Source organism: Podarcis raffonei, chromosome 6, assembly GCF_027172205.1.
Source record: "Podarcis raffonei isolate rPodRaf1 chromosome 6, rPodRaf1.pri, whole genome shotgun sequence".
In the NCBI taxonomy this organism is placed as follows: domain Eukaryota; kingdom Metazoa; phylum Chordata; class Lepidosauria; order Squamata; family Lacertidae; genus Podarcis; species Podarcis raffonei.
In genome coordinates this window covers 89238974-89265347 of record NC_070607.1, presented here as the reverse complement: position 1 = coordinate 89265347, position 26374 = coordinate 89238974, and the positions used below count along the sequence as shown (strand labels likewise).

At 44.7% G+C, this 26374-nt stretch overlaps 1 protein-coding gene across 3 annotated transcripts; it reads right to left on the bottom strand.

The window, feature by feature from the left end:
* Positions 1 to 1510: 1510 nt before the first annotated feature.
* Positions 1511 to 20548, bottom strand: LSM14B (LSM family member 14B). Of its 3 annotated transcripts, XM_053394431.1 has the most exons (10): positions 20053 to 20546; positions 10495 to 10658; positions 9471 to 9606; positions 8402 to 8518; positions 5263 to 5430; positions 5045 to 5122; positions 4217 to 4378; positions 3939 to 4092; positions 3220 to 3400; positions 1511 to 2848 (listed from the first exon to the last, which is right to left on the bottom strand). In XM_053394431.1, the coding sequence occupies exons 1-9, from the start codon at positions 20171 to 20173 to the stop codon at positions 3229 to 3231; spliced, it is 1272 nt and encodes a 423-aa protein (XP_053250406.1). In that variant the 5' UTR covers positions 20174 to 20546; the 3' UTR covers positions 1511 to 2848; positions 3220 to 3228. The 3 variants fall into 3 exon arrangements, with proteins under 3 accessions (XP_053250406.1, XP_053250407.1, XP_053250408.1); XM_053394432.1 differs by lacking the exon at positions 5045 to 5122 and having other exon boundaries at positions 20053 to 20548; XM_053394433.1 differs by lacking the exon at positions 8402 to 8518 and having other exon boundaries at positions 20053 to 20547.
* Between the last annotated feature and the right edge of the window lie 5826 nt (positions 20549 to 26374).

Genomic DNA, 26374 nt, shown 5'->3' with positions numbered 1-26374 from the left:
GTTCGTTCAATGCCACTTGCATGCTACTTAATTTTAAGTCCAGGGTCAATGTCCCTCTGGTTGGTTCCATGGCAAACTGTTCTAGGACACAGTAATGTATCTAGAAATTTTACTCCTGTCAGAACACTCATGTAGTCTGTGTAAGGGCTGCTGCATTTCCTCATTTGGATGCTTGCTTGATTTCATTCTTCATTTCAAGATCTCTTGGAATATCTTGCTCGGGGGAAACACTAGCAAACCTCCAGAACTCAATTACATTTGGGACCCAGTACCACCACCCACAATGGTTCTGTGAAGAAGTCTTCCCTTTGTTATTTACTTTGCTTCACTCCATGCCCTCTTATGTACTGAGCACTAGCACTGCCACCATGTCCTTCCCATAGAGTTTGAATCCGGAGATAACAGTGTCCCACTGGCTTTTTCCATTCTATTCTACCAAGTTTCCATTATGCCCACAGAATCACGTACTCCAGTTTGCCCGTCTTGGCTTGGAGGCTTCTAGCATTAGCGTTTTTTTAATATAGTGTTTCTCTTCAGATTCTCTTGGCAGTTGTTTTGGCCTGCGGTGCTTTGGCCTCTGAATTGCCATTTGGCACTTTCAATGCCTAGGTTTATACCTTTACCCAGCTAAATTACCATTTTTTTTCATCAACCCAGGCAGACAATTTGTTCCAAACCAGACCCACCTGGGCTCCTGTTGGCTTTCCTCTCCTCCCACCAGCAATCAGTTGGCTTCCATCCAGGTTTAAGTGGAACCCACTCCTTTTGTATAGGCCCGGTTTGTCCCCAAATGCTCTTCCAGTGCCTACGAAATCCAAACCCCTCTTCCCAAAATCAGTGTCTCATTCACACTTTTGAGACTATAAAGCTCTGCCTGTGTTATCTGGTGCTGCATTCGGGGGGGGGGGGAGAAGCAGCATTTCAGAGAAGAGCTACCTTGGATGTCCTGGTTTCAACATCCTACCTAGCAACCTAACTTGCTTCCATGATCTCAGGCATGCCAATGTGCACCATGACTATTGGCTCCTTCCTAGCACTAGGCAGTGTGACAACCACAACCATCGTGACAGGAAGGTAATTCACCCTCCAGTCTGTATACATTTCACACACCCAACTTTCTATGTTCCCAGTGACTGAATCACACTACCAAGATCTCTACTCCCTGAAGAAGAATCATTGGCATGGGAAGATAGTGGGTCATCATCCAAGGCATCATTTCCCTCTTTCTCAGAGGGATATTCTCCTTCCCCCATGTCCCACATTCTCTCACCAGGAGGGGAGCTATCTTCCTAGAAATGGGGCGTGCTGCAACGTCCCCAATGGCCCACTCTACCAACTTCTCTATTCCTCTCAGCTTCTTAAATTCAACAGCTGCTTAAACCTGAACATCATTACTTTGGGTTGGCATGAAGCCAGCTCTCATCCATGGTTAGCAAGCTTTGCTAGTACTGTCAAGACACGCTGATGAAGCAAAAACCTTGCAGAAAACTGTTAGCCAACCAAACGAGGATTAAACATTTACATGTTTATTTGTAATTACAATTTACATGACTCCATAAAGCAGCCCATGATAAAGGCCTACAAAATAAACCCAAGCTTTTATAACAACGTAAGTGAATGCATGACCTAGGGAGGAACTGAAAAAGCTAGCCATGAAACAGGGTGGGAGAGAATAAATGGCACCCAAAAGAGGCCTTTTAACAAAACATTCCTATAGCTAACAAAAAGGGACACATGCCTATTACTACAGGCTTAACCCACTTTCATGCAAGAGTTTATAATCCCTCCTTACCCACCTTTCAACCCCCCCAAAAAAATCTTTTTAAAAACAAAAAAAGGCCTGAACTATTTACAGAGTTTGGGAAAGAGGGAATCGGTTGACGGACTTGGAACATGCTGGTTTCCCAAGTTCCATTTAGGTTCCCCTTCCCCATTTTGAGGATTCAAAGTCCTACTCGTGTTCCAAGAATACAAAGCATGTATTGCTCTTTCTCCAAGAAAAGGACTATTAACCAAAAGCTTAAACTTTTTTTCCCCCTTTAAGTAAGGGTGGGGTAAAATCTCAAATCTCCTTTAAGAGTTGCTGCATGGGTATCCCATAATGTGTAGCCTTCCTCACATGGAGAAAGCTTCACTGCAGCATGGGAGGAGGAGGAGGCTAATATTGGGAGGGGGCTGGAGAACGGCACTTGCCATTGGCCAGCTTAGTTGCTTAGCATTCCTACAGGAGGGGTGACCAGCACCTCAAGAAAATTTGTTGTACAGTCCCCCATAGAAACTATACATTTACGTGGTGAACCCAGAATTACAGATACATGATCAGCGACAATTCCCATCACCGCATTACATACAACTTGTTGCACTACAACTCGTTTCTAGACATCAAAATGATTTGTTTCAACCTGGAGGGTGAATGGTGAAAAGACAAAAAGAAATCAGAAACAACAGAAGGAAGGAGACCAGCAGAATCTTTGTTCCACAGATTAAGAGGTTGCTGGTTTCAAACAAGCTTTGGTTCGCTTTTTGAAGAATTTAGAATTGTCTCATCTCCTTCAGGGAACAGATTAGGTGTTCTGTGTGTTCAGCTATAGCAGCCTTTGGAACCTAGAAGCAACTTGTGCTACCTTAAAGAAAAAAAAGAAGAGACTCCTGGTATAGGTGGTTAGTGAGCACGCATCTTTGTCCAAGTTGCTCCAGTGCGCCAATCCTGCTTTGACACAGAAGCAGCAGTGCCGTCAGGAGTACAAGCTTCTGGACATATCACTCCATTCACCCATGTTTTAAGTGCAGCAGGTCTGCTTGTTACCTCCTTCCTATGTACACATCGTAACAGAACACGCTTGAGAACCTGGACAACAGAAAGAAAAACAGGCATTTTACATTTCCATGAGTACATTTTCCCTATTGCCTCCCAACCTGGTTCTCTAGGAGCAGGTTAGAAACATAGACAGCAGAGAGCTGCTTCTATGTCATGCTTCCCTTAACGCCAAGAGCTGAGCCAGAACCTGCATTTTATTATCCTTTCTCCAAAGAAATCACAGGGCAAATACAGCTCTACAGAAACAGTTTCCTGACTTTCACTGCCATGAAGATCCTGAACTGGCTGGTTCCAATGGACAAATTCATTTTACCAGGTAGACAATTTGATTTACTTGATACAGAGAATGACCCAAAGCACTCCAGACCCAGAATCAAAGATAATTTAATTTTACAGCTTGCCTGCAAGGTTCACACTCTTCCAGTGCCCACTCTGGGAGGAGCCTGACTTCGCCGCACAGCTCCAGACCCCCTTCCGCCACGAAATCCCCCACGAAAGCTGCGGCCACGGAGAAACCGCCCAGACACACCAAACGTCTCTGTGTTGAGCTTCCGTTCTTCGGCCCACGTTGTACGCCTTGAACTAAGGAACAAAGGACCAGTTTTCCCAATCATAATACAGTGGTACCTCGGGTTACATACACTTCCAGTTACAGACTCCGTTAACCCAGAAATAGTACCTCGGGTTAAGAACTTTGCTTCAGGATGAGAACAGAAATTGTGCTCCGGCGGTGTGGCAGCAGCGGGAGGCCCCATTAGCTAAAGTGGTGCTTCAGGTTAAGAACAGTTTCAGGTTAAGAACGGACCTCCAGAACGAATTAAGTACTTAACCCGAGGTACCACTGTACATGTTTTTCCCAAGATGGTGTTGCAAACCATTCCCTTTAATGATGTGCACAGTTAAGGACAGAGTACCAATTTATTCTTCAATATGATAACGATGATGATTTTGAACATTCAGACTCAGATCAACTTCACAAGCTGATATAGCACAAGCTCCCTGACCAGGGAGGGTGGGGGAAGGGATGCCCAAATGAACAGAACCGTGGACTTCTGATGACTATGATTAGAAAGCCAATGAATCTATAAAGCGGAGGTTCTAAGATCCATGAGTAACTAACCTTTGTTTCAGTTCTGATGAGATGTTGTCAAAGAAAGACTTGGATTTGTCATAGTAGCAGTTGGGGCCTAGGAGTTCTTCATCTGCATTGCCATCGCAATTCTCAGCAGCCACAGCAGGCTCCCCCTTTTCTTCTCCTGCCTCAACTTTCTCATCTGGAAAAACACATTCGTGCGCAATGAACAAGCCACGTTGCCATTTGTCCTCAGCCCTTCACCCATTTCTGGAGGAACTGGCATCCAGATCACAACAAGAACACACATTAGCGAACTTGCAAACCTTTAAAATTGAGCTTCTTCTTGAATTCTTTGTCCAGCTCTTCTCGGTTGAATTGCGCATTTGCAGTTTCAAAGTCAAAGTCGCCCTCAAACTTTATTGTATTCTCTTTCACGGTAGTGGGTCGATTCTGCCCTCGGGAGCGATTCCTGGTTCTCCTGTTTCCTGAAAAGAAGTAGAAGAATACTTCCTAACTTGAGTTTCCCTGGCTCTAGACAGGCCAGGTTCCTTGCATGTGATCATGGAGTGATGCTACACCTGTCATTATACTTCTGTTGTGGAGACAATTATAGCAGCCCAGCTGCTCTGGCTATTTGCTGCTTGAATGCCTATGAGTGTAATGCTGGTGTGTAGCACCAGATCACCCAGTATTTGAATTTACCCATTCATGAACTTCTAGGATTCAACAATTCATGCCCCTTCTCAATTAAAGCTGTAACACAGTGAGACCTTGTGCTACTGAACTGCTATTGTGAAGTTTTCAAGTAACTGGAAGTTAGAGTAGCCATTCAGGCATACTAATTGGCTCATAACTCAAGAAATTTCAACTTGGATTTTGACATTTTCAAATGGACTGACGATGGTCTGTGCTTTGGATTGCTTAAGTCATGTTAACTAGACAGACCTCAGGGTCTTGTGGGTCAAAGATGTGATTTGCCAGTTATCCACATACTTTCCTTTCTACACATGACATTATCAAATGTCATTTTGTTCTAGTCCTCTAGAAACAGTGGTGCATTAATCCATGTTCTTCTGCCCAATCTTACACATACAGAAGCAACACACAGGAAGGCGATTCAGTGTGGAAAAATCTACAGTCAGGTAACATACCTGATCTCCTCCTCTGAGGCCTTCTATTCTCATCATTCACTTGCCCTTGCATTTGAACAGGCGCTGGCTCAACTGTATCTAAGGCAAAATAAGAAAGTCTATTCAACTCAACAATATAAACCAACAAGCTGAACGGTATCAGCAGATGCTAGCTGAAGCAGACTTCAGACCTGGTTTTAACAGTGCTGACATATTTCTGAAAGAAAGCATTTCTGTACCACTTGTCTTGTTACTTTGTGGAATCTGGCGCATGTTCCGCTGGACCGCCGGAATGACTTTGATTGGAGGAGCTTTTTTGGGATTCAAGTTTTCAATGGGGCCCGTCTGAACAGCCTGCTCCACCATGGGACTTTTGCGCACTGAATGAACTGATGGAAAAGCAGCTCCTGTGGGGAAACCAAGGAATTGTCAGGATTCACGGTAGTAGTTCTGAACTGGAACTAGTCTCACATCCTGCCAAAAGAGTTTGGAACAGAAAGTTCTGCTGAAAAGGGGCTTCACCTAGAATACATTTCCTGCATTTGAGACTATGTTCAGGAGAGATGGCGGCTTGGTTTTAATCCAGTCCAGGAAATGAGAGTGATAGCATAGAAATAAAATACATATAGAATCTAAATTTTCTTTTAACTGATGTTGGGAAGTCAGATTCACCACTGAGAAGCATTCAAACTGACAGCTATCAGGTTGAACAAGATGGCCCCAGACGGAAATCTAGGCAAATGTTTAGTGAGAGTACTCACAGGCTGAAGTGAAAAATGTAACTTTTACCTTGTACTGTAAACTAGTTTCTACACAAACACACCTCTCCATTGAGACAAGCAAGCTACATAAATTATCCGAGTTCAAGGGCCCATTCCAGCCAAACAAGAACACTCAAGGAGGGTGTGGAACAGGGCCAATGAGGGATAAGGCCTGGGTAAGAGCCCCAAGGCCTGGAAGGTAGCGATTGGCCACAGGTCCAAAATGTCCCACCCTCGGTGTCAACCAGGAGTGTTCAACTAGTTTAAATTGCATGCATTATCACAGATGTTAGCCTTCTACATAGCCACATGGTTTACACATGTTCTGATCCTCATGCATAAGCACACATTTCAAAGAGGTACTTAGTAGCCAATAATCCATAGCAAACTAGCACACCTGCATGGTTTCTGCAGCCTATCAGCCCTTCACTTCTCCATGTGCTTTGGACCTCACATTGCTCTGAAAAAGTACTAACTTAAACAGGCTTTTCCCCTCGCAAAGGCACGCTGCTACCCGGCAGTAGCAAATCCACAAGAACTATTCTTTGGTTAAGGTGCAGAATATGGCTGTTCATGGTACAGAAGAGAGACGAACCGTGAGTGGAGCTTTTTATTTACTTATCTAGCAAAAATTATGTACCGCTTGATTGTAAGAAAATGTTTAGGCAGTTTGTATATTTCCAATATACAAACTGCCTAAACATTTTCTTACAATCAAGCGGTACATAATTTTTGCTAGATAAGTAAGAGTCTGTCAAGACTGGCCCGTACGGGCAGGGGTACCTTTACCTTTTTTATATTTCCAATAAAGTATTTGGGTCTCCACTAAATCCCTGTTTCTGAAAATGGCTCCCAATGTCTCACCCGTATTAACATAGCTTGAAACCAAGTTGACAGACACAGTGAAGTCTGGAATCTTTGCAGGGCAGGGAAAGAAAATCAGCAGGAGTTTTATTAGCTAGCAGACATGTGGCACAACTCTGCCACTCAACAGGTACTAAACTCGTTACTCCATCTCGCCACTTAAACCTCTTATCAGTGAGAAAATCTCGTAAAATGATAGTGGAAACCAAAGTTTGTCTCAAAAATGTGAAAATCTTTTGAAAGCCTTCATTCTTGAACTAAAAAGCACACATAGTAGTTTGGGTGCAGAATTTTCTTTTTTGTTGATTGTATAGTCCTGTTGTTCCAACGTACAAAGCTCACCCTCTTGCCTCCCAGAATTGAGATTAAATGTTCCAGCACTGTCCCTTGTGCATATTTAGCTTTGAACTACAATGGCATTTAGGGACTAGATCATGCTGTAACTAAAAGCAACTATGCAGGGTAAATTGCCACCAAAACGCAACCCAAACACTTCAGTGTAAAGTTTAGTCTCAGCGCAGTTTGACCAAATTGTTTTTATTAAGAATGCAGATTTGAACCTCTTGCTAAAGCAGCCAAGGGACAATGCGTACTATTAATTGAAGAGCCCTTAAAAAGCAAACTCGAGCATCACCAGAGGAAAATCTGATGGAGCCAACTACAACTTACCTCCATGTGGAAATACTGCAACAAACCTGTCACAACTCACTATCCCCCTGAATGTATGATGCACGATATTCAGACGGCTTCTACTGTTAAGTCTCAAGCCCCCTATAAGCTTCCCCAGAATCCTTGATTCAGAAAAGCAGTTTTGATTAGATTTGCAGCCAAGAGAGACATTTGCAGAGCCTTAGACCTCTGTTCTAAAAAAGCCCAAGTTAATTCATGCCAAGGTAATGCAACCTGCCTAGCGTCAATTATGTTCTCAAGCTGGACAGACAATGCACAGCCACGGACAAGACACATGCAAGAGAACAGCTTAGTAGCCACACAAAGCATAACATGCAACGCAGCCCTCACAGGCAAATTTTACTGTAGAAATTTTGAGTAGAAATTCCTTCATGCAGTTTTGAACATTGTCAACATTGCCATTCCCAGCAGGCACCCTCTCCCCGCCCCCCAAGCAGTTACTTGTCCTCTCCTCTTGTGAAACCTTGGCATCCGATATTTGTAGCACAATCTCAAACCAGAATCTCAAAACCAACACATTTTAAAAGGCCACAAGAGTAGCCCAAATCTTATCCAAGGCCAGCCAGTCACACATTCCGCTATACAACAGCTTGGTGTCATGCATGTCCTATAAGCCGTCAGTATTCTAGGCTTACAGGTTCAATTCCTTGAACTTCAATTTGCATTGTCGTTTCTGATCATCATAGTTTTGCAGGCACTCTTCCGGAAGCTCCATGATGCAGCCTTCAAGGAAGAGTTTCTGAACTAGTGATCACTGTCCAGCCTCCTTTGCTTCCTGGTCCCCACATTTCACTGGATTTCTCCTATGCCACTAGCTGCCTTCCCTCTAGCTAGTTCTGCCTCAACATTTAAAAACACTACCCAGAACTCAAGCTCCTTTTCGTCCACCAATCAAATACCTGGAGCAGAAGCAAATGCACCAAGGTTTTCAGAAAGACTACTGCTGTAATCCTTGCTGAGGTTAACTCTGTTCAGGAGCAAGAATGGGGGGTTAAAAGACAAAATGGTTTTGAAAACACCATGCAGTTCTTCCAAATACTTGGAATCCTCAAGCTGCTGTTACCCTTAGAAGACAGCAGGTGTGGCTCTGATGACAAGTCAGGCTCTGAAACTGGCTGAGGAGACGAAGAAGTGCTAGGACTGGAAGCAGCTGCTGATGCTGGAGGGCTTACCAGTTTCTCTAAAAGAAAGACAGGAGGGGAAAAGACAAAGCAAAGAGGGATACCAATAAGACACAAGGCACTAGGAGTTATCCAGGTGAGTTGGGAAAGAAAGATGGCTCAAGATCTGTGTGTGTTATTACAGTTTTGAGACTGGGGAGAATTTAACCAGGAACAAAACAGATATTGGTACCAGAAGAACATTCTGCATCACACAACTTAGGAATCAGCCTATCAATGCCTTTAAATAACCTACATTGCTAATAAGCACCTAAAATGGAAGCAACTGTCCAAACATACTGCCTTGGATTCCTCCTCTCCAATTTTCAGCTGATAAATGGAAAGCAGTTAAGCTGGAAACTTAACTGCTGAAAAAAATATATAGTTAAGCGTTCTTAAAACCCGGTACAGTTTCTTCTCACTCGCTGTGATCAGATGACACCCTTACTCTCATTTTACAGCTGAGGAATCACAAGGAGTTTATGAATGAGCTGGGATTAGTCCAAAGGTATCAGCTCTGATCCAGGTTCGGTCTGTTGCACCACAGAATGAGCGGCCTTTCCCAAGGTGGAGGACTCCTACAAGATTCAATTCATAAAGCTAGCTTGTTTCTAGTCAGCAGCTAAAGCAAAGAAATCAAGCTTAATTCCAATAAGACATGGGCTGCTGAAAAGACGTGCTTTTAACAACTGAGGAATACACACAATATACGTCTTCAGTTTAGCCCTCACTGCAGGTGGTAAACAAATGTCTGGGCTGTCCACTTTAGACAGCAGGAGGAGGCTCACGTGATGGAATGCTTCCCAACGGGAAGAAAAACAAAACAAAAACATTCAGAGCCTCTTCTCTCTCCAATCAATACAGAAGTCTCCTCCATGCTCGAAACTGAACAGCATTCCCTGCGAGTCTCCAGCTGCAATCTGGAGTGGTACAGCCCAGGCAGACATATCAGTTTATTGTTACAGTACTCACCTAAACCAAGGGAAGCTGCATACTGCTGGCTAATTAAAGAGCTGGCAGCAAGCTGGCTGTAGGGTGGCATACCTCGGAAGGGACTGTAAGGCACGTGTGGCTGAAAGGAGGGTGCTGAGGCAGAGCTCAGAGAAGACTACAAAATGAGAGAACACCATATTATATTATTATTTATTAAATTTGTACACCACCCTATACCCACAGGTCACAGGCTGACAGGATAAAAACATAATATGAAAAAACAAAACAAAACACATCAATGCAAACAAAAACAACTCAATAACCCCCCTACCCCACACCCACAAACAAGAAAAATATTAATAGGGCATTGGGTGTCAATCAACCAAAGGCCTGGTTAAAGAGGAATGCTTTTGCCTGGTGCCTAAAAGTGTATAATGAAGGCACCAGGCGAACCTCCCTGGGGAGTGCATAAAGTTATAGGCTGCAAAATGAAGACGGACAGGAAATAGAAAAATATTCAGTGCCAGCACAGTTGTTTTTTAACATTTGGAATGTTTAGCATCACTACTACAAAATAGCACAGGTCCTTGTAGGTTAACAGCTACAATGCACAGATTGTCAGCAAACAAAGCCAGACAAGGGGACGAGACAGAATTGAGGGCTACACTATCATAGCTTTGGGGGGGGGGGTGAGAGCTAGCACGCGCAAAGGAACAAACACTCTTAATATAGGGGGAACAGCCTCACTGGAGTCTAAGAAATGACAAACAGAGGGGCTGTCATGCTTGTCTGCTATACCAAACAAACAGAACAATCTTGTGACATCTTAAAGACTAAAAAATATTATGGCATAGTAAGATTTTGTGGATGAGAGTCCCGCTTCAAATGCATGAACTGTAATCCTCAGTTATAGATGCACACAAAGTGGGTTGGGAGAGGAGGGACAGTGGGCAGCAAGGCCAGAGGGAAATGTAAAAAAACCTCCAATAGTGATAATTCAATTAAGAGACAAGCTCAACTGCTGGATGAAGCCACCACTGGTGTTTCAGATGAAATAACTTACCTGGACAATAGCAGGATCCTGGGGGAGATTATGCTGCGCTTTTGGAGGCTCACATACAGTGATATCTTTAATATCACTACCTCGAAAGATGATATATTCATAAACTTCTTCCCTTGGAGGGGCAGGACGGTCTGTGGGACGATCTTCAGTTCCAAAGGAGCGCACTTTGAACATTAAAGAAAAAGTACTAATGTTAATACTTGGAAGACAACAGGCCATTTTATATTGCCTTTTTGAAACGCATTTGATAGCAGGGTCTCCCTGATCTGCTTGAACTACAGTTCTGAGGACTGGAGCTGGGACGTCTGTTCTGACCTTGCCTGCTACATCCTAATTTGTCCAAGGGGCAAGCTCTCTTCCCTTCAACAATTACAGTGCAAGCAGCTCTTGGTACTTGTGGTGACTGATGCTGAAAACCACCTGACTCCCCCTTGTTTGCACTGCATTATAGAGCAGGACTACAAACTGGCTGTTGCAAAACTCTACTACAGAGGAATGGATGGAAATCCTCTGAATATGCAACTACTATTCCTCCAATACCCACTCTTTTATCAGTATCTTTTTCACTCCAGGCAAAGACACCCCCCCAAGGCCTTTAAATCCTGAAGAGGCATTTTATTACTTTGAATTCTGATCTATTGATTGTTAATTCATTGTGTATTTGTTAGCTTTCTAAAATATAAATCACTCGGAAATACTGGAAAGGAGATCAGTCTTTAGTATCAAGGACAACAACATTTGTCAAGGTTCTAGAACACAGATGGGGAACCTTCAGGTGTTTGCAGGCTCCCAACAGCTCTAAGCAGACTGGTCAATGGCCAGGACAGCAGCCCACAAACTTCTGAAAGGCCACAGGTTCCCCAACCCTGTATACCTGAAGGAGCGTCTCCACCCCCATCGTTCAGCTCCTGAGATCCACCGCCGAGGGCGTTCTGGTGGTTACCTCATTGCAAGTAGGTTAGAGGGAACCAGACAGAGAGCCTTCTCAGTAGTGGCACCCACCCTGTGGAACGCCCTCCCATCAGATGGCAAGGAAATAAGCAGCTAGCCTATTTTTAAAAGACACCTGAAGGCAGCCCTGTTTCGGGAAGTTTTTAATATTTAATGCTGTGTTGTTTTTAACACTCAATTGGGAACCGCCCAGAGTGGCTGGAAAACTCAACCAGATGGGCGGGGTATAAATAATAAATTATTATTATATTATATAATCCCATTGTTTGCTTTGTACAAGCAAGCCTGGCTCAGCAATTTAGTCAAATTGAGTCCACATTTCAACGCACAGGATTTGTGTTCCCCAGTAATTTGTAGAGCGGTAATGAGACCATAGCACAGGGTTAAAAGGCAGCTCAGTTAAGAGGCAGGAGAGAAGGGGGTGGGACAGAAAGCATTAACAGAGTCGTACAAGACATCTATCACTTCATTCTCCCTTAAATTCAAGCCTCTCCCATCTCAGCAGAAAGGGCACAGGAATATAAAAAGTTGTGTTGGTAAGTCCACCAGGTCACAATGATTTAAAGGAAGCAAAGGGTAATTTTTTAAAGGGAGTCTCTCAAGCAGCCAAGAGATAGAACAGTTTCTCTAGAACACTTGTCCTCAAACCAGACCTTCAAAAATGCCAGAGGGTTGTAGCATGAACACATTTGTGAACCCAACCAATAATGTTTTACACATGTTTTAATAGTACCAAGTTTCCCTTTTACAGATCAGTTACATTTATGTTGGAGTGAGCTGAATAAATTCAGCATTTTCCAGATAGTTGTGTTAAGCTTCCGATGCAGCTATTGGCAGGCTTCCCATTTACATAAATATGATGCTGCGAACAGGATTAAGGCTGTCAGGGCTCTATTTACATGTTCATGATACTCCTCACTCTAGCATCCAGAACTATGCACAAGTCTTCTAACTAAGCCAATACTGGGCAGTCTTCTTCCCACTTCAACTTACTGAGAAAGAATCCCTTCTTTGGGAGACAGTGAGAACTTGGTTTCTATATCCTTGGCTGCAGATAGCAGGCAGAGCTGAGAACTGAGACTGGAGCCTCAGAGATAGAAGAGGTGTGTTTTGCTTGGCTACTAGTGATCAGAGAACAAGGCAGAACAGTAGCAACTGCAGCAAGGACTAAAATGATTCAATCAGAGAAAACAAAGTAAAGGTAGCTGTGTTGCCAACAATAAAAGCTCCAAACTATTAGGGGAAAACCTTTGTATTTAGCTGACCGCAGCCTCTGGGAGCTCCTGACAAGGACTTGTACACAGGGTTGTTTGTGAGGATGGCCCAGAGTGCAGTATTGCGCTGTCTGTAGGACCAAGAGACATGGACGGCGGAGGAGCTGCTGCAGCGACCTGCCATGTTTGTCTTCCTGCCCGAGAATGTGCAAAACAATTACACCTGCAGCAAGTGCAAGCTTAGAGCAGAGTAGACCGTCATGGAACAGCGACACAGATGGGGGGCCCCCAGAGAGGAGGAAGATTGCCCACTGCTGGAGACAAACCCCTGGAGGAACATGACACACAGAAGCAGGACTTGTCAGGAGCCATGCTGTGCCACTGGAGCTGTAAAAATTGATTCAATGCCCTCATCTCAGACACAGATTCTGGGCCAGAGGAGCAAGGATAGCAGTTGCAGAACTCAGAATACACCGAGGTGGCTGTGGAAGTTACAGCATACATAGCAATTCCTGCCACTCCCCAGAGTAGGTAGAGACCTGTGGTGGTAGTAAGTGACTCCATACTGCGGAGGACAGAGGCAGCAGTGTGCGGAGGAAACTGGACGTCACAGGAGGTGTCCTGTCTTCCAGGTGCAAAGGTTCATGTGACCGAAGTTGCCAAGTCTTATAAAGCCCACTGACCATAACCTCTTCCTTCCGATTCTTGTGGATACAAACGATATTGCCGGACACAGCCTTTGATGTAAACCAAGGAACTATGAGACTGAGCAGGAAGCTGAAAAGCCTTAAGAGTACAGTGTGATATGGTGGGGGGGGGATCTAATGTTATTTTAGGCAGCTTCAGATCAAGGGAAGTACCAATACTTAGTCCTGCTCTCTTCTTTCTTGGTCGGACCACACTGTGTCCAGTTCTGGGCTCCACAATTTAAGGATATTGACAAGCTAGAGGAGAGGAGGAGAACTACCAAGATGATGAAGGGTCTTGAAACTAAGCCTTATGAGGAATGGGTATGTTTAGCTTGAACAGGAGACAGGATATGATAACCATCTTCAAATATCTAAATGGCTGTCACATGGAGCACGCTTGTTTTCTCCTGTTCCAGAGGGTAGAACCCAAACCAATGTCTTCCAAGATACCAGGAGATTCCAACCAAACATCAGGAAGAACTTTCTGATGGTATGAGCTGCTTGACAGTGGAATGGACTCCCTTGGAAGATGGAAGACTTTCCTTCATGGATGCTATAGTTGATATTCCTGCATTGCAGGGGGATGGACTAGACGACACTCATTGTCCCTTCCAAGTTTACAATTTTAGGCTTCTATGACCAGCTAAAACAGCATGAGTTTTATCTTCTCAACCATGAAGTTCACTGGGCGACCTAGGGCTGGTCACACACAGCATAGTGGATGTCACAGGGTTTTTTTTGAAGATATAAAAGTCAGCACCATTCTGAGCTTCTTGAAGAAACAACAAGATAAAAATATAACAAAATGTTGGTGCATAATTCTCTGCCAGCTGCCAATGGTATTATTGATATAGGAATTAAAAATATGAGCAGGGGCATATGTGGAGTATAAAATTTCTCTACTACCGTAAGCATAGGTCAAGAAATGCTGTATTTGTGTAGGCCCAAAATTAAGTCTGCTCAAGGGATTATGTTGGTATCAAGGATCCATATATTCACACCAACTTATATTGGTAAGTATGTTTTGTTCTGCTAAGTGTTGTGTTTCTCTGTTTCTCAGTGCTAGAAACTCAGATATACAATCTAATCACCAAATGGCACCTTTAACCTAGGTTACGGCTGCCACAATGGAATGTCAATGCGCCATTTCCCCCTGCCACATGGAATAATAATTATTTGTATTATTTTCATTTCTACACTGCCTTATATTCTGAAGGGGGGAAAATCGCAAAGCTGTTTACAACACATTAAAACATGAAATGTAACAATCCAGAATGAACAAATTCAAGCTTCAAGGAAAATATTTCAGATCCATATCTAAGTGACATTTTGCTTTCCCCGTATTTATTGACCTACTTGATTGATATAGCTGTCCCATAGCAGATATACTCTAGGAAGCTAATGTAGTGTAGTGGTTAGTGTGTCAGAGTAGGACCTGTGAGATCAGAGTTCAAATCTCCACCGTCATGAAGCTCACTGGGTGACCTTGAGCCAGTCGCAGCCTCCTAACCTACCCTCAGAGGGTCGTTATGGAATTAACTGGGGGGGACGGACAGACCATGTACTCCTTGGAGAAAAGCCCAGGATTTAACTGCAGTAAATAAGCTCTTCTGCTTACCTGTTTTAGAGAGCTGAAGGGGCCAGCCAAATGGAGATGTCAATTGCCAACCTGGTGTACAGAAATCTCCACATGGTCTTAATTTGGACCCACAACAGTCACAAAACATGTCTGGGGGATTTCTGACACTGCCCCTTCTGTGTGTGAAGCAGCATGTGGACACCCTCTTCCAGGTTTTCTTCAAAAGCACAGAGAAATGAAATGTGCTCTTACTGATGCTACACTGATTCTCAAAAAATACTTGCAACACTTCTTGCTGTATGAGTCTTAGCGCAATAGGGATATAAGCTCCCATCTCTCTTCTAAGCTGTGGAGAAAGGCACAGGCTCACCTGTTGCATTTTAGCTCAGCGTTTATGCCGAAAGACACAGTTCTCCCCCTCTTGGGCAGTCATTCAAATTAACATTTTAGTAGACTAACAAAGCCAGCCAAGATTTCTTGACCATAGGTAGGCAATATTGAGGACTTTTTGAAGCAGGAGGTGGTGACCAGCAACACTGCTGTGGATTATCTGTAGACACTTCTTGGTGCTGCAGAAGCGGTGCATTTTCGCAATGGAAAGTTGTGAACGTGGTATGTCCAAAATACAATGCAAAGGTTGCCCAGGATAAGCCTCCCTAGGGACATAGGAAGTTGCCTTATGCCAGATCAGACTATTTGTCCATCTAGCTCAGTGTTGTCTACTCTGCCAGATCTTCAGAGCCTCAGACAGATTTTCCCTATCATCCAATGCCTGATCCTTTTAACTGGAGATACTAAGGATTGAACGGGGTGTCCTACGCATAAAAAAAGTCAGTGCTCTACTATTACTAAGCTGTGGTCCTGCTATGTAAAGATTAAGAACAGACAATTGATGGCGCAGGAAGTGGGGAGCTAAATCCAGCCTGCCCCTCCTCTGTTAAGCACATGAGCTTCTTTTTCCAGACTAGCAAGCAGAGAAAGGAGTATTATAGATTTCCTTTTAACGTAGTCCAGTGTTAACTGCAAGACACTTTTGACACAAGTTCTCTCCTTAAGCACCTTACTTGTTCGTTTCCATTTGCCTAGATTTGTGGTGCTGTGTGGAAATCCACTGCCTCAAGTCAAAGAATCTGTTGCTGGTCAAACAGCAGAGGAAAATATTACAGAGCCCTTTGCCTGTCTCTGCAGAAGAATATTCAGGAGAATCCAAATTGCTTGCCCTTCATTCCATGCAATATTCAAAATATGTTCTTGCAAAAAAATGAGTTGCTGACCTAAACTAGACACTACCTAGGATGTATGGTTTCTTTATCACCATGAGGACTAGTAACTGGCTTAAATTAAAACCAAGAAGGAATTCAGAAAATCTAGCCTAAGTTCAGGTTCAAAACACAACTGCTTGTTCTTGTGTGTCATCTACAAAGACAAGCATGCTGTCAATCAAAGTGTTATTAATTCAGAAACACATTGCTTTTGATAAACAGATCTGAGGGACTAGGACTCTGCTTCAGCCAGCTACTGTTTCAACAAGATGCACATAAGAGTATTAATCCTATACTAGGGAATTGGAGAGGAGACAGAGCCTGATATTTAGCTAAACGCAGAAGACAGCAGTTCACAATTGAGTGCATATCAAATCTATAAAGAACGCAGAATCAGTCCTCAATCACACTTTATGTGGGCTGATGCAAGAGGCAGGAGCAGTGCAAGGCAGCAGGATGGAGGACCTTTAAAGGAGACAGACATACAAGCTGAAGGAGGTGGGGCTACATTCCAACTGCCTGCAAGGTAAGGGAAGCCAGACAGCATACAAAGCTATACAAGAGAACAATGGCTGGCTGCTGCAGACAGCCATCTCCCTCCTGAATCAAGCATAGCAAGATCAGGTATCAGATAAGCTGCACTAAAAAAAGTTTATTTTCCCCTCCCCCAAATACTCCTGTTGCTTGGCTGCTGGGCTTTAGTATTAAGACACACAAGGGATTTCTTAGCCTTGGACAAGAAAACATAAGGCTAACATCTGGTCTACCATATTTCTTTAATTAAGAGAATACATTGCTCCAAGAAGCTGGTGGGGAATTGAAGTAGAATGGAGTATACATGCAGCTCACTGTCCGTCCGTCCCCCAGTGCAGCCAGGTACCCAGCTATTAAACCCTGCACATCCCAGCCAGGTTTGTCAAGCTCTCTTCTTCGGCTCTAGCAGCAGAGAAACATACATCAGGAGCTGACTATGAAGGGGCAAGGCCATAACAGAACACATGCAATTCTGCCCATCTACAAGGCCTGTCTTCTTGTTTCCTCAACCTAGAGACTTGGGCAGTTTGTAGTCAGGTCACCACTAACCATCTCAGCAGAATCAGGGTAGAATCAGCCCCCCCCCCAACACTTGTCAGTTGCACACAATCTTAGCGCTAACTTCTACATCATGTTCCAGAGAATACCATGCCTTATGAAAGACGTGGACAGCCCAGTACTGGCCTCCAAGATGTTCTAAGCCCAAACAAATGCAAGGAACGAACAAACCCGTTTTCTTTACAGGTGTTGGGAAAAGAAAAGAAAAAATCAAGGGGTGAAGCCTCCAAACAAAATGGAATAAGCAGGGAGGAAGGGAATTCCCTTTGCGAGAAGAAAGGCTTTCAGAGACCTTGCTAAGAGGAAAGCTGTCTTCAACGTGGTATAACTGTCTCTTACCAAGAAAGAAAAGGGATGAAGCTGGGGCCACCCCAAGGCATGACCCACAAGCTAAATGCCTGTGCCACCTAGTGTGCCAATCACCTGCAACAACCTACAATCTCCTTTTCCATTTACAGATTCCAAAAGCTGGAGAAATTGAAAATAACACAACAAAATGCTTTAGGGGATAGGAGGAGGCAAAGCAGCCCCTCAGACATCAGCTGCAGGAACCTAGGTCACTTTCATCATTATCAAGGCAAAGGCCCCAGAGAAGCTTTCCAGGCCCATGCTATTAAAGCTCAAAAGGAATACAGGGGCACCCCAACCCATTAAGTGAAGGGGAAACATGGAGACATTTCCCTGGCTCTCAAAAGTAGTGAGGTGAGAAAGAAAATATGAACCACGTATCTTTCCCAAGTCAAAGACATGAGGGCCTCCAGGTGAATAGAGTAGTGCCCTTACATACTTGGCATTTTACAGGAGACTAGACTAGACGACAAGATAGGACAGGAAGAGAAAATGACAATCCAGAGACCAAAGTGGATGAAATGAAGCTGCAAAGACCATCTTTTCCCAAGCATACCCTCAGAGACCTGGATTTTGAGGCACACTTTTCCAGAATAAGTCCAGTTTGACCAAACTGCAGGAGGCAGTGGAAGACAAGAGTGCCTGGCGTGCTCTGGTCCATGGGGTCACGAAGAGTCGGACATGACTAAACAATAACAAAACCTACATATAGAAGCTACAAAGGCTGCAGAACACATTCTCCTCCTGGTAATGTGGGTTTTCCATAAAATGTTCACTCCTGATTTACCTATGCCCTAAACCAATCTGAATCCGATTCAACATGTTTAGATGATGTGTACTTTCCTTCCAGCAATTTACAGATAACCAGAACATGAGAATGGGTATTGCACATAGATTTTTTCCCCAAACCGGCCCTGCTTCCTGAAGAAGTTTCACAACACTGAAACTGTGCAATGTAGATGGCATCAAATTTCTCCTATCTATTCTCACAAAGCACCACATTTTTAAATATGGGGAAATTTTCCACAGAAAAATATAGGAACTGAAAATTTTCCCATAAAGTGAGCTTTGAAGACTAGAAAAAGGCAGCTGCCAAAGTTATTCAGAGAGTATGCAACTTAAGGCCTCCAGTTTGTTCATCTTTCTCTTCAAAGTCAGCAGGACGCCTATGCAAGTAGAATTAAGAAGCTCGCCTACTCTTCTGTGAGAAACAGCAAGAGGTAGGAAGTGTGTCGTAAGGAGTTGCAGCATCTACAAAGGCTGTTTTTATAGAACAGACTTTCTCAACCTTCAGTCTCCAGATATTGTTGGACTACAAACCCCATCATCCCTGACCACTGGTCCCTTCTAGCTGGGGATGATGGGAGATGTAGTCCCAAGGTTGAGAAAGGCTGTCCTATAGGGGTAGAAGATGCAGGTATCCCAAGATTATATTCCTTACTTGTATTGAAGAACAAAGCATGCAGCATGCAAGGGGATCCTTTTGCTACCTAGGCACAAGTCTAGCTAAGAGCCTGGGAAACATGCACACACACACAGTTTAAAAAGAAACGAAAAACCCCCAAGGCCCTCATGATTAAGGCACCCTCTTCCCTTGTCCAGACATCCACCCCCCTGCGCTGTCTGGCTTGCAATTTGCAATCTTCCCCACTAATGGCAAAGTGTATAAATATCAACTCTGCATTCTTTTCTCTTATAGCACCACGGGGTTTGCAAGAAAAGAAAAGGCAGTACTGCAAGCAAGCCATTTACAGCCTCTCCGTGGGGAGACGGGGGGGGGGGGCGAATGGGGAGGAAAAGAAGCAAAGACTGTTTTGCAAAGGAGGCTGGAGCGTTGCTCTCCACCCCAATTGCCTACCTCTCCTTCCAGCTTCCCACCAGGCCCTTCAACCTCAATTTCAAGAGCAGCAGCAACAGCAGCTCCTCCATCTATGAGTAGCCATGTTTTTCTGGGTTGCTGTTTTTCTTTCCTCTCTTCCATTTTTTTTTAAAAAACCCCACTGCCGAGCAAACAAATTAGGACTATTTGGGAGGCACACGCCCCCTTTAAAGCTCAGCTGCCTCCCTCCTTCCCCCCGCCGAAGGCAGACCTCAAACCGCACCCCCTGCAAATGAAAGAAAGGAAAACGCTGGAGGAGGGAGGAGGAAGGGAGGGAGGGGGGAAGAAAGGAAAAAGAAAGGAATTCGAGGTAACGCGACTTTTCCGACGTCGGACCCGCTTCTCTCCTTGTGGGGGGGGGTGGAGAAGAGCAAGAGGATGGGGGCCCCACCCACCGCCTCTCCTGGCGCCCCCCAACCCACCCCCCACCCAAGCCCCCTTTTATTCCTTCTCTCCCTCACGCCCACCCGCGCACACGGGCACGCGCGCTCGCCCCCCCCCCCACGCGGCTTGTGAGGGGGGTCTTCGTCGGCCCCCTACCCACCCTTGGCCAAGGCGACGGTGGAGTTGTCGGTGTCGATGGTGTAGAGGATGCCCTCGTAGCGGATCTGCGCCTTGGAGATGAGGCTGATTTTGCTCCCGATGTACGGCGTCCCCGAGCTCATGGCGTCGCCGGGCTGGGCGGCCGCGGGCCTCGGTGGGGGGGGGGGGCGCCGCAGGGCAGGCGCGGGAGAAGTCTGGGCTTGAGGGCGGCCGGGCCGACACCCCGCCAGGGACCAGCGCTCTCGCTCGCAGGACCGGCTGGCTTAGCCAAGGCCCAGCAGCCAGGCTCGAGTTAGCACGGCGGCGTCGTCGTCGTCTTTATTGTTTACCGCAGCTCGACCTCTTTTTTCCCCCCTCTCTCTCTTTCTCAATTCCTCTCCTCAGCTATGCCCGAGCCACTCGCCGCTGCGGCGGACTGAGGAAGGAAACCCCGGCCGGCCGCTCCTTTTATAGCCCCGGAGGCAAAGCGGCGATTGGGGGAGAGGGGCGCGCGCGCGAGGCAGGCGGGCGGCGTGAGGGGAGGGGGGAGAGAGAGGGGGGATGAGAGAGCGTGCGGAGGTGGGTGGGGAGGGGTGAGTTGAAGGGCGGAGCCGCGCAAGCGCACTTGACAATGCGCGCGTCGGACGGCTCGCGAGGGAAACGGGTTGGTGGGGGGGGGGCCGGTGAGGGCGGAGAAGGTCAGAAGGAGGGAAATGGGAGGGGAACGCGCAGGGTGGGTGGGGCGCGCGGCTGGGGCGTCACGTGACGGGCGGCCTGTTCCTCCCTCGCGCGCACGTTATAAAACGAGCGCCCGTCAGTTATTGGACGGAGGAATAAAACTTCGACGCTGCTGTTGTTGTTGTTCCTCCTGCTCCTGTTTTTGAATAAAGGGCTTTTACATTATGGCCGACCCAAGAATATTTGTGCTGTCTTGTGCTGAAGAGCAGCAGTATTTGCAAATGGTGCCCTTAGTGAACGAGGCCAAAAAAGCTCCAAGAGCACTAGGTTAAGGCATGCAGCAACCTGCCCCCCGCGTCCCTGACAGTAAAAATATATAATAATAAGTAAACGATGCAATGTGTCGCCTTTCTCAGGAATGTTATGAGGCCAGCATCTGCCGGCTGTTTGGTCATGTGATGGTTTGTTTACATAACCCGTTTTGGTCCCAAGGCTCTCAAAGTGGTGAATGGCACAGTAATACAAAACTATATATATATATATATATATATATGCAATCAATCAACATGAAATAGCAAAATGACAATATGTCCAGCAGTCAAACAGGACATGTGTTCTGGAGCTGCATTTGTGTTCTTGCTCGAAAGCCAGGTGCCTCCCAGCTGCAAGCGCTTCTGGAACCGATTTGCCCACATTCTCGCAGCCAGATGCCAATGCAAGGCCTGCAAGAACGAGGGAACTCTCCACACTTGCAATTCCCAGCAAACTGGCATTCAGAGAGGCATGCAATTTGCAGTATAATAGCCATCACGGCTGGTAGCCACCGATGGTCTCACTCTCACCCACGACGGATTTGTGTAATCCATCCCGATTGTGGCAATTACTACATCTTGTGCTAGCAAGTTCCATAGCTTAAACCATGAGCTCTGTGAAGACGTTTAATGACATCCCCAAACGGCTGCCTCACTCTGCCAAGTGGTAGGGCCAACCCTGAAAGGCTTGTAGAGGCATAGTCAACGTCCGTTTCTGTGGCTGGTCAGATGGTTATGCACTACTTAAGAATTATCCACAGGTTCTCTCCCTCTGTGATTGCTCTTTCTTGAATTGTTACTGAAACATGAGTATTCTGCTCGCTGACATTTTTCCTTCCCCCCGCAAGATATTTTGGTTTATGGTAAGAGATAGAAGTCACATCCACACTGCACATTTAAAGCATTCAAAAGATGCTGGGAATTGTAGTTCTGTGAGGGGACCTACCAAACAACTCTCAACACCCTGGCAAATTATTTGCACCAAAGATAGCATACTGTGGCATAGCCCACTTTAAAATTAATATTTAAAGGAGGGATGGGGAACTTGTGGCTATGCAGATGTTGCTATATGGCAACTCAAAGCATCCTCAAACAATTATCCATGCTGTCTGATGTTGATCAGAGTTCGAAACTTAACACGGGCTGGAGGGCCACAGGTTCCTGACCCCTGATTTACTGCTAGCAATGGCAGCACATAAAGCTTTCTCTTCCATTACCCTAGATGTTAAGTGACAGAGGGCAAAAGGTTTTGTTCAGAGTATTGTCTCTCCCTGATAAGTTCCGTAGACTGTGCTGCAGGCAACTAACATCTCATGTTAAGCATGACTTGCTGGTCTTCTTTTGGCTAAAAACTCAGGGTAAGAAAAGCTCTCTCATGTCCAGTTTATATCGATAGTTGCCTACTGATCCACATATTTACTGATTTGGAAAAACTGGGGCAGCTTAGAGTTGGATCGGTGCTTAAAATAACTGGTAAAAACCAGTAATGTTAATGTAGGACTACTTGTGGATCCTGAGGATCTTGATATGTATTGTCTGGTCCTGGGTCCTGTTGACGCTAGCAACTACATAAGAGCCTGCAGGATCAGGCCAAAGGTCAGTCAAGTCTAGCACTCTGTTCTCACAGTGGCTGACCAAATTTCAAGCAGTACTTGAGCATCACATCACTCTTCCCACCTGCCATTCTCAGCAATGGGTATTCAAAGGCATACCATGGAGACGGATTCGAGCATAGTCATTGCGATATGAGCAAGCAATTGATAACCTTATCCTCCGTTAATGGGTCTGATGCACTTTTAAAGTTGAAGGCCATCACTCCCGTTTGTGGGAGACAATTCCACAAAGTGTGTGTGTGGAAAAGGTATTTTCTTTTGTCTGTCCTTAATCTTAACTATCAATCATCCATTTGGGGAGAGGGGTAATAGAATATGTTGGTCATTTCACGGCTCACTTAGAACACATCAGTTTCCATGCTGAAAGAGATGATCTGGTATACTTTGGTGCCTGAGAACATCCCAGTGGCATCACTGTGGTTAAAAAATAATATGGTAAGTGAAACAAATGATTTAATTTTTTTGGTCCTTTAAGGATGCCTCAAATATGCTACCTGAAGCAGGCTACCTCTCTCAACCTAATGGTAGGGCTAGGCTAGCCTAGTTTGCCAGAATTGCATTAGCTCTGGCATGGTGCAGATATTGCCTGTGACTCTGTTGATTAACTACATCTGGAAACGAATGATGGAATTCTGCAATCATGCTAGGCAGGGATCTTTGATACCAATGATCATGAGGTGTTAGTGATGCACCAGGAAAGCATAATCAGAAACTACCCCCCTCCCCTCCCCTCCCAAGCACCAGGTATCTAGAGAAAAGAGGGCCTGAACGAGGTTCCTGCCCGCAATTGCCATAATAATTGAGACTATGCATGCGTGCTTGTATATGCTCCCATTTTCTTTTGTGTGGCGTCTTCTGCGTAAAGTATGCATGCAGTTTTTCTTCATGCGGCATCCTGGGTTGCCCCAGGTGATGCAGGTGGTGTATGCGTTGCCATGGGGACTAAGCCTGTATCACTAGGTGTCATCATCGTTGTGGGTATTTTCCATCCACGTCCCAGTGGATGCTCTTGTGTATGTGCTGCATTCGCATGGCTTTGTTGTGGGTGCTTTTAGTGGTATCACTGGTGAGGCCTAATCTAATTCAGTCTGGGGATTTTGCAACTCCCCTACAAATTATGTAAAACAGAAAATGAAGGGGAAATATTACTCTAGTGGCCTCTGATATTCAGGGTATTTCTCTTCTCTATCTCACATTTAAGTTGCATGTCAGCGGTTTGAATTTCACTACAGGTAAGATGATTAGTTATTAATTATGCCCCCCAATAATAAGATTTTTAAAACTAGATTTGGCTTGATATTATTAAAAATAATAATCTGCATTGTGTTTTTTAAAAGCATTCTTAATTATATTTCCAATCCTAGTACTTTCATAAACATTATTTCCTGTATTAAGTGACAGCTGAAATTCCTACAGATTTGACTTCTAAGCTAAGTTATTTTTATTATAAAAACTATTCATAATATTTATTGCAGTAAACCCCAAGAAATCAGAAGAACAGACCAAGGTTTTTCACGCTAGATATTGTACACAGCAAAGCACACCAACAGGGAACAATGGTTCACTCTTTTATTCTTCTTCTTTTTTAAAAAAAGAAAAGAACAAAAAACAATGTGTTTTTTTTTACATATCACCCAGCCATGTAATGCTCTGCAGCTGGAAGCAGTTATGGCAAATCAGAGACCTGTATCCAGAAAATAAATAAGGAGGTTCTGCATAACAATGCATAAGCAGTTTGTTGGGAGACCAGGAATGGAGGTAAGTTCTAACTGTTCAAGCAAGTGCAGTAAGATAATATTATATAAAATTATACTTCTGCAGCAATTTAATTTTGTAAGTTTAATTATATAATTTTGTCAGCTTAGTATGTCTAATACTTCAGCCTTGATTAATGAAGACAATAGGAAAATATCATTTGTGATTGTTCTTAGACTCAGCTTTCTGAGTGAAAGGCTTTAGATCAGGGTGATATTTTTCAGGCTCCTCAGATCGACTTTGTTTTTTTACTGCAACCTCAAGATCTAGCAACCAGAGCCACGTGCAAAAAGCTACATAATTAGAATTAAAGGGCAATGCTCCACTGAGGACATTCTGAGTCTGTGTGCCCATTTGTAGCGCAAAGAATAGCTTTCCTCAATACGGAATAATACTTGTTTGTCCTCAGTATTCCACTTTCAGTCCAGATTCATTCTGGATCCTGTTATTTGGTTCATTGATATGCATTTGAAACCCTTCCACTTGATTAGGTTATTTGTGCCTCCCTCCACACTCCACATCCCCACAGCTAATTAAGAAGGAGGTGGTGATTGTGATTCTGGGAGCAGCTACCGAGACCACATAACACCGGTCTTGAAAGACCTACACTGGCTCCCAGTACGTTTCCGAGCACAATTCAAAGTGTTGGTGCTGACCTTTAAAGCCCTAAACGGCCTTGGCCCAGTATACCTGAAGGAGCATCTCCACCCCCATTGTTCTGCCCGGACACTGAGGTCCTTCTGGTGGTTCCCTCGGTGCGAGAAGCCAAGTTACAGCGAACCAGGCAGAGGGCCTTCTCGGTAGTGGCACCCACCCTGTGGAACGCCCTCCCACCTGATGTCAAAGAGAAAAACAACTACCAGACTTTTAGAAGACATCTGAAGGCAGCCCTGTTTAGGGAAGCTTTGAATGTTTAATAGACTATTGTATTTTAATATTCTGTTGGAAGCTGCCCAGAGTGGCTGGGGAAACCCAGCCAGATGGGCAGGGTATAAATAATAAATTATTCTTATTATTTGTAGACTTCCCATAGGCATCTGGTTGGCCACTGTGAGAACAGAATGTTAGACTAGATGTGTCATTGGCCTGATCTAGCAGACTTATTTATGTTCCAGGTACAATGGATAATAAAACAACTGGGTCAGGATTACTATTCTGATCACCTGGTTGATGGCTAGAGGCCAGCCATCATGTCCTAGGTGCACTTGTAGCATCTGCTTGATGCTCACATCTTGACTGCAGAGATTGGTCCATGAGGGTGAACTGCCCCCCAGCCAGCCTTCCTACTTGCAATGAGTCCAGTAAATGGAACCTTCCTCCTCCGTAATGGTTGCCCATGTAGAACTCAGCTGGGAGGAGGATGGAGAAGATACACACCCAAAAGTTTCCATGGCATATAGTCTAAAATACGCCACTCGCAAAGTCTGAAATACTGGACATTTTTAGGTCTAATAGTTGAAGTACGCACTTCATAATAGGAAGCCAGTATTCTGGCACACAGCCAATCAAAACACACCTACTTATGAACAATAGTTTACAGTACTGTATTAGGATAGTGCGTTAAGATTGTGGGTTGAAACCCCGGCCGGGGGTGATGTAAGCGAGGAGTCTATGTATGAGAGGTCAGCTGGAAGGGAAATCTACTAAGAGTCAGAGAGCTGAGTTTTAGAACTCGGGAAAAGACTAACAACATCTTGAGATGTTGGCTGTAACCCTGAAGATATGATGGCACAGCAGATTTTTGGGTGCTCGTTGGAGTGCTATACTGTGAGTTTCCACCAGTGCTTAATCTGTATATGTTGTGTAAAAACACTATCCTCACTTGTGATTCCAGCAACAAATAATCAGAAGTATACGGTCTCTGACAACAGAGGTGGAACATAGCCTTATCCCCCATTAATTTGTCTAATTAATTGGAAAACCATCTAAGTTAGTGGCAACCACTATGTCTTGTGCAACTGAATTCCATAGTTTAATTATGCACTGT

Coding starts and splice junctions, on each gene's coding strand:
- LSM14B (XM_053394431.1), bottom strand. CDS start 20,173: ATGAGCTCGGGGACGCCGTACATCGGGAGCAAAATCAGCCTCATCTCC. Junction 10,659..20,052: donor CACCGTCGCCTTGGCCAAGG/GTGGGTAGGGGG, acceptor TAATGTTCAAAG/TGCGCTCCTTTGGAACTGAA. Junction 5,431..8,401: donor ACACCTGCTGTCTTCTAAGG/GTAACAGCAGCT, acceptor GTTTCCCCACAG/GAGCTGCTTTTCCATCAGTT.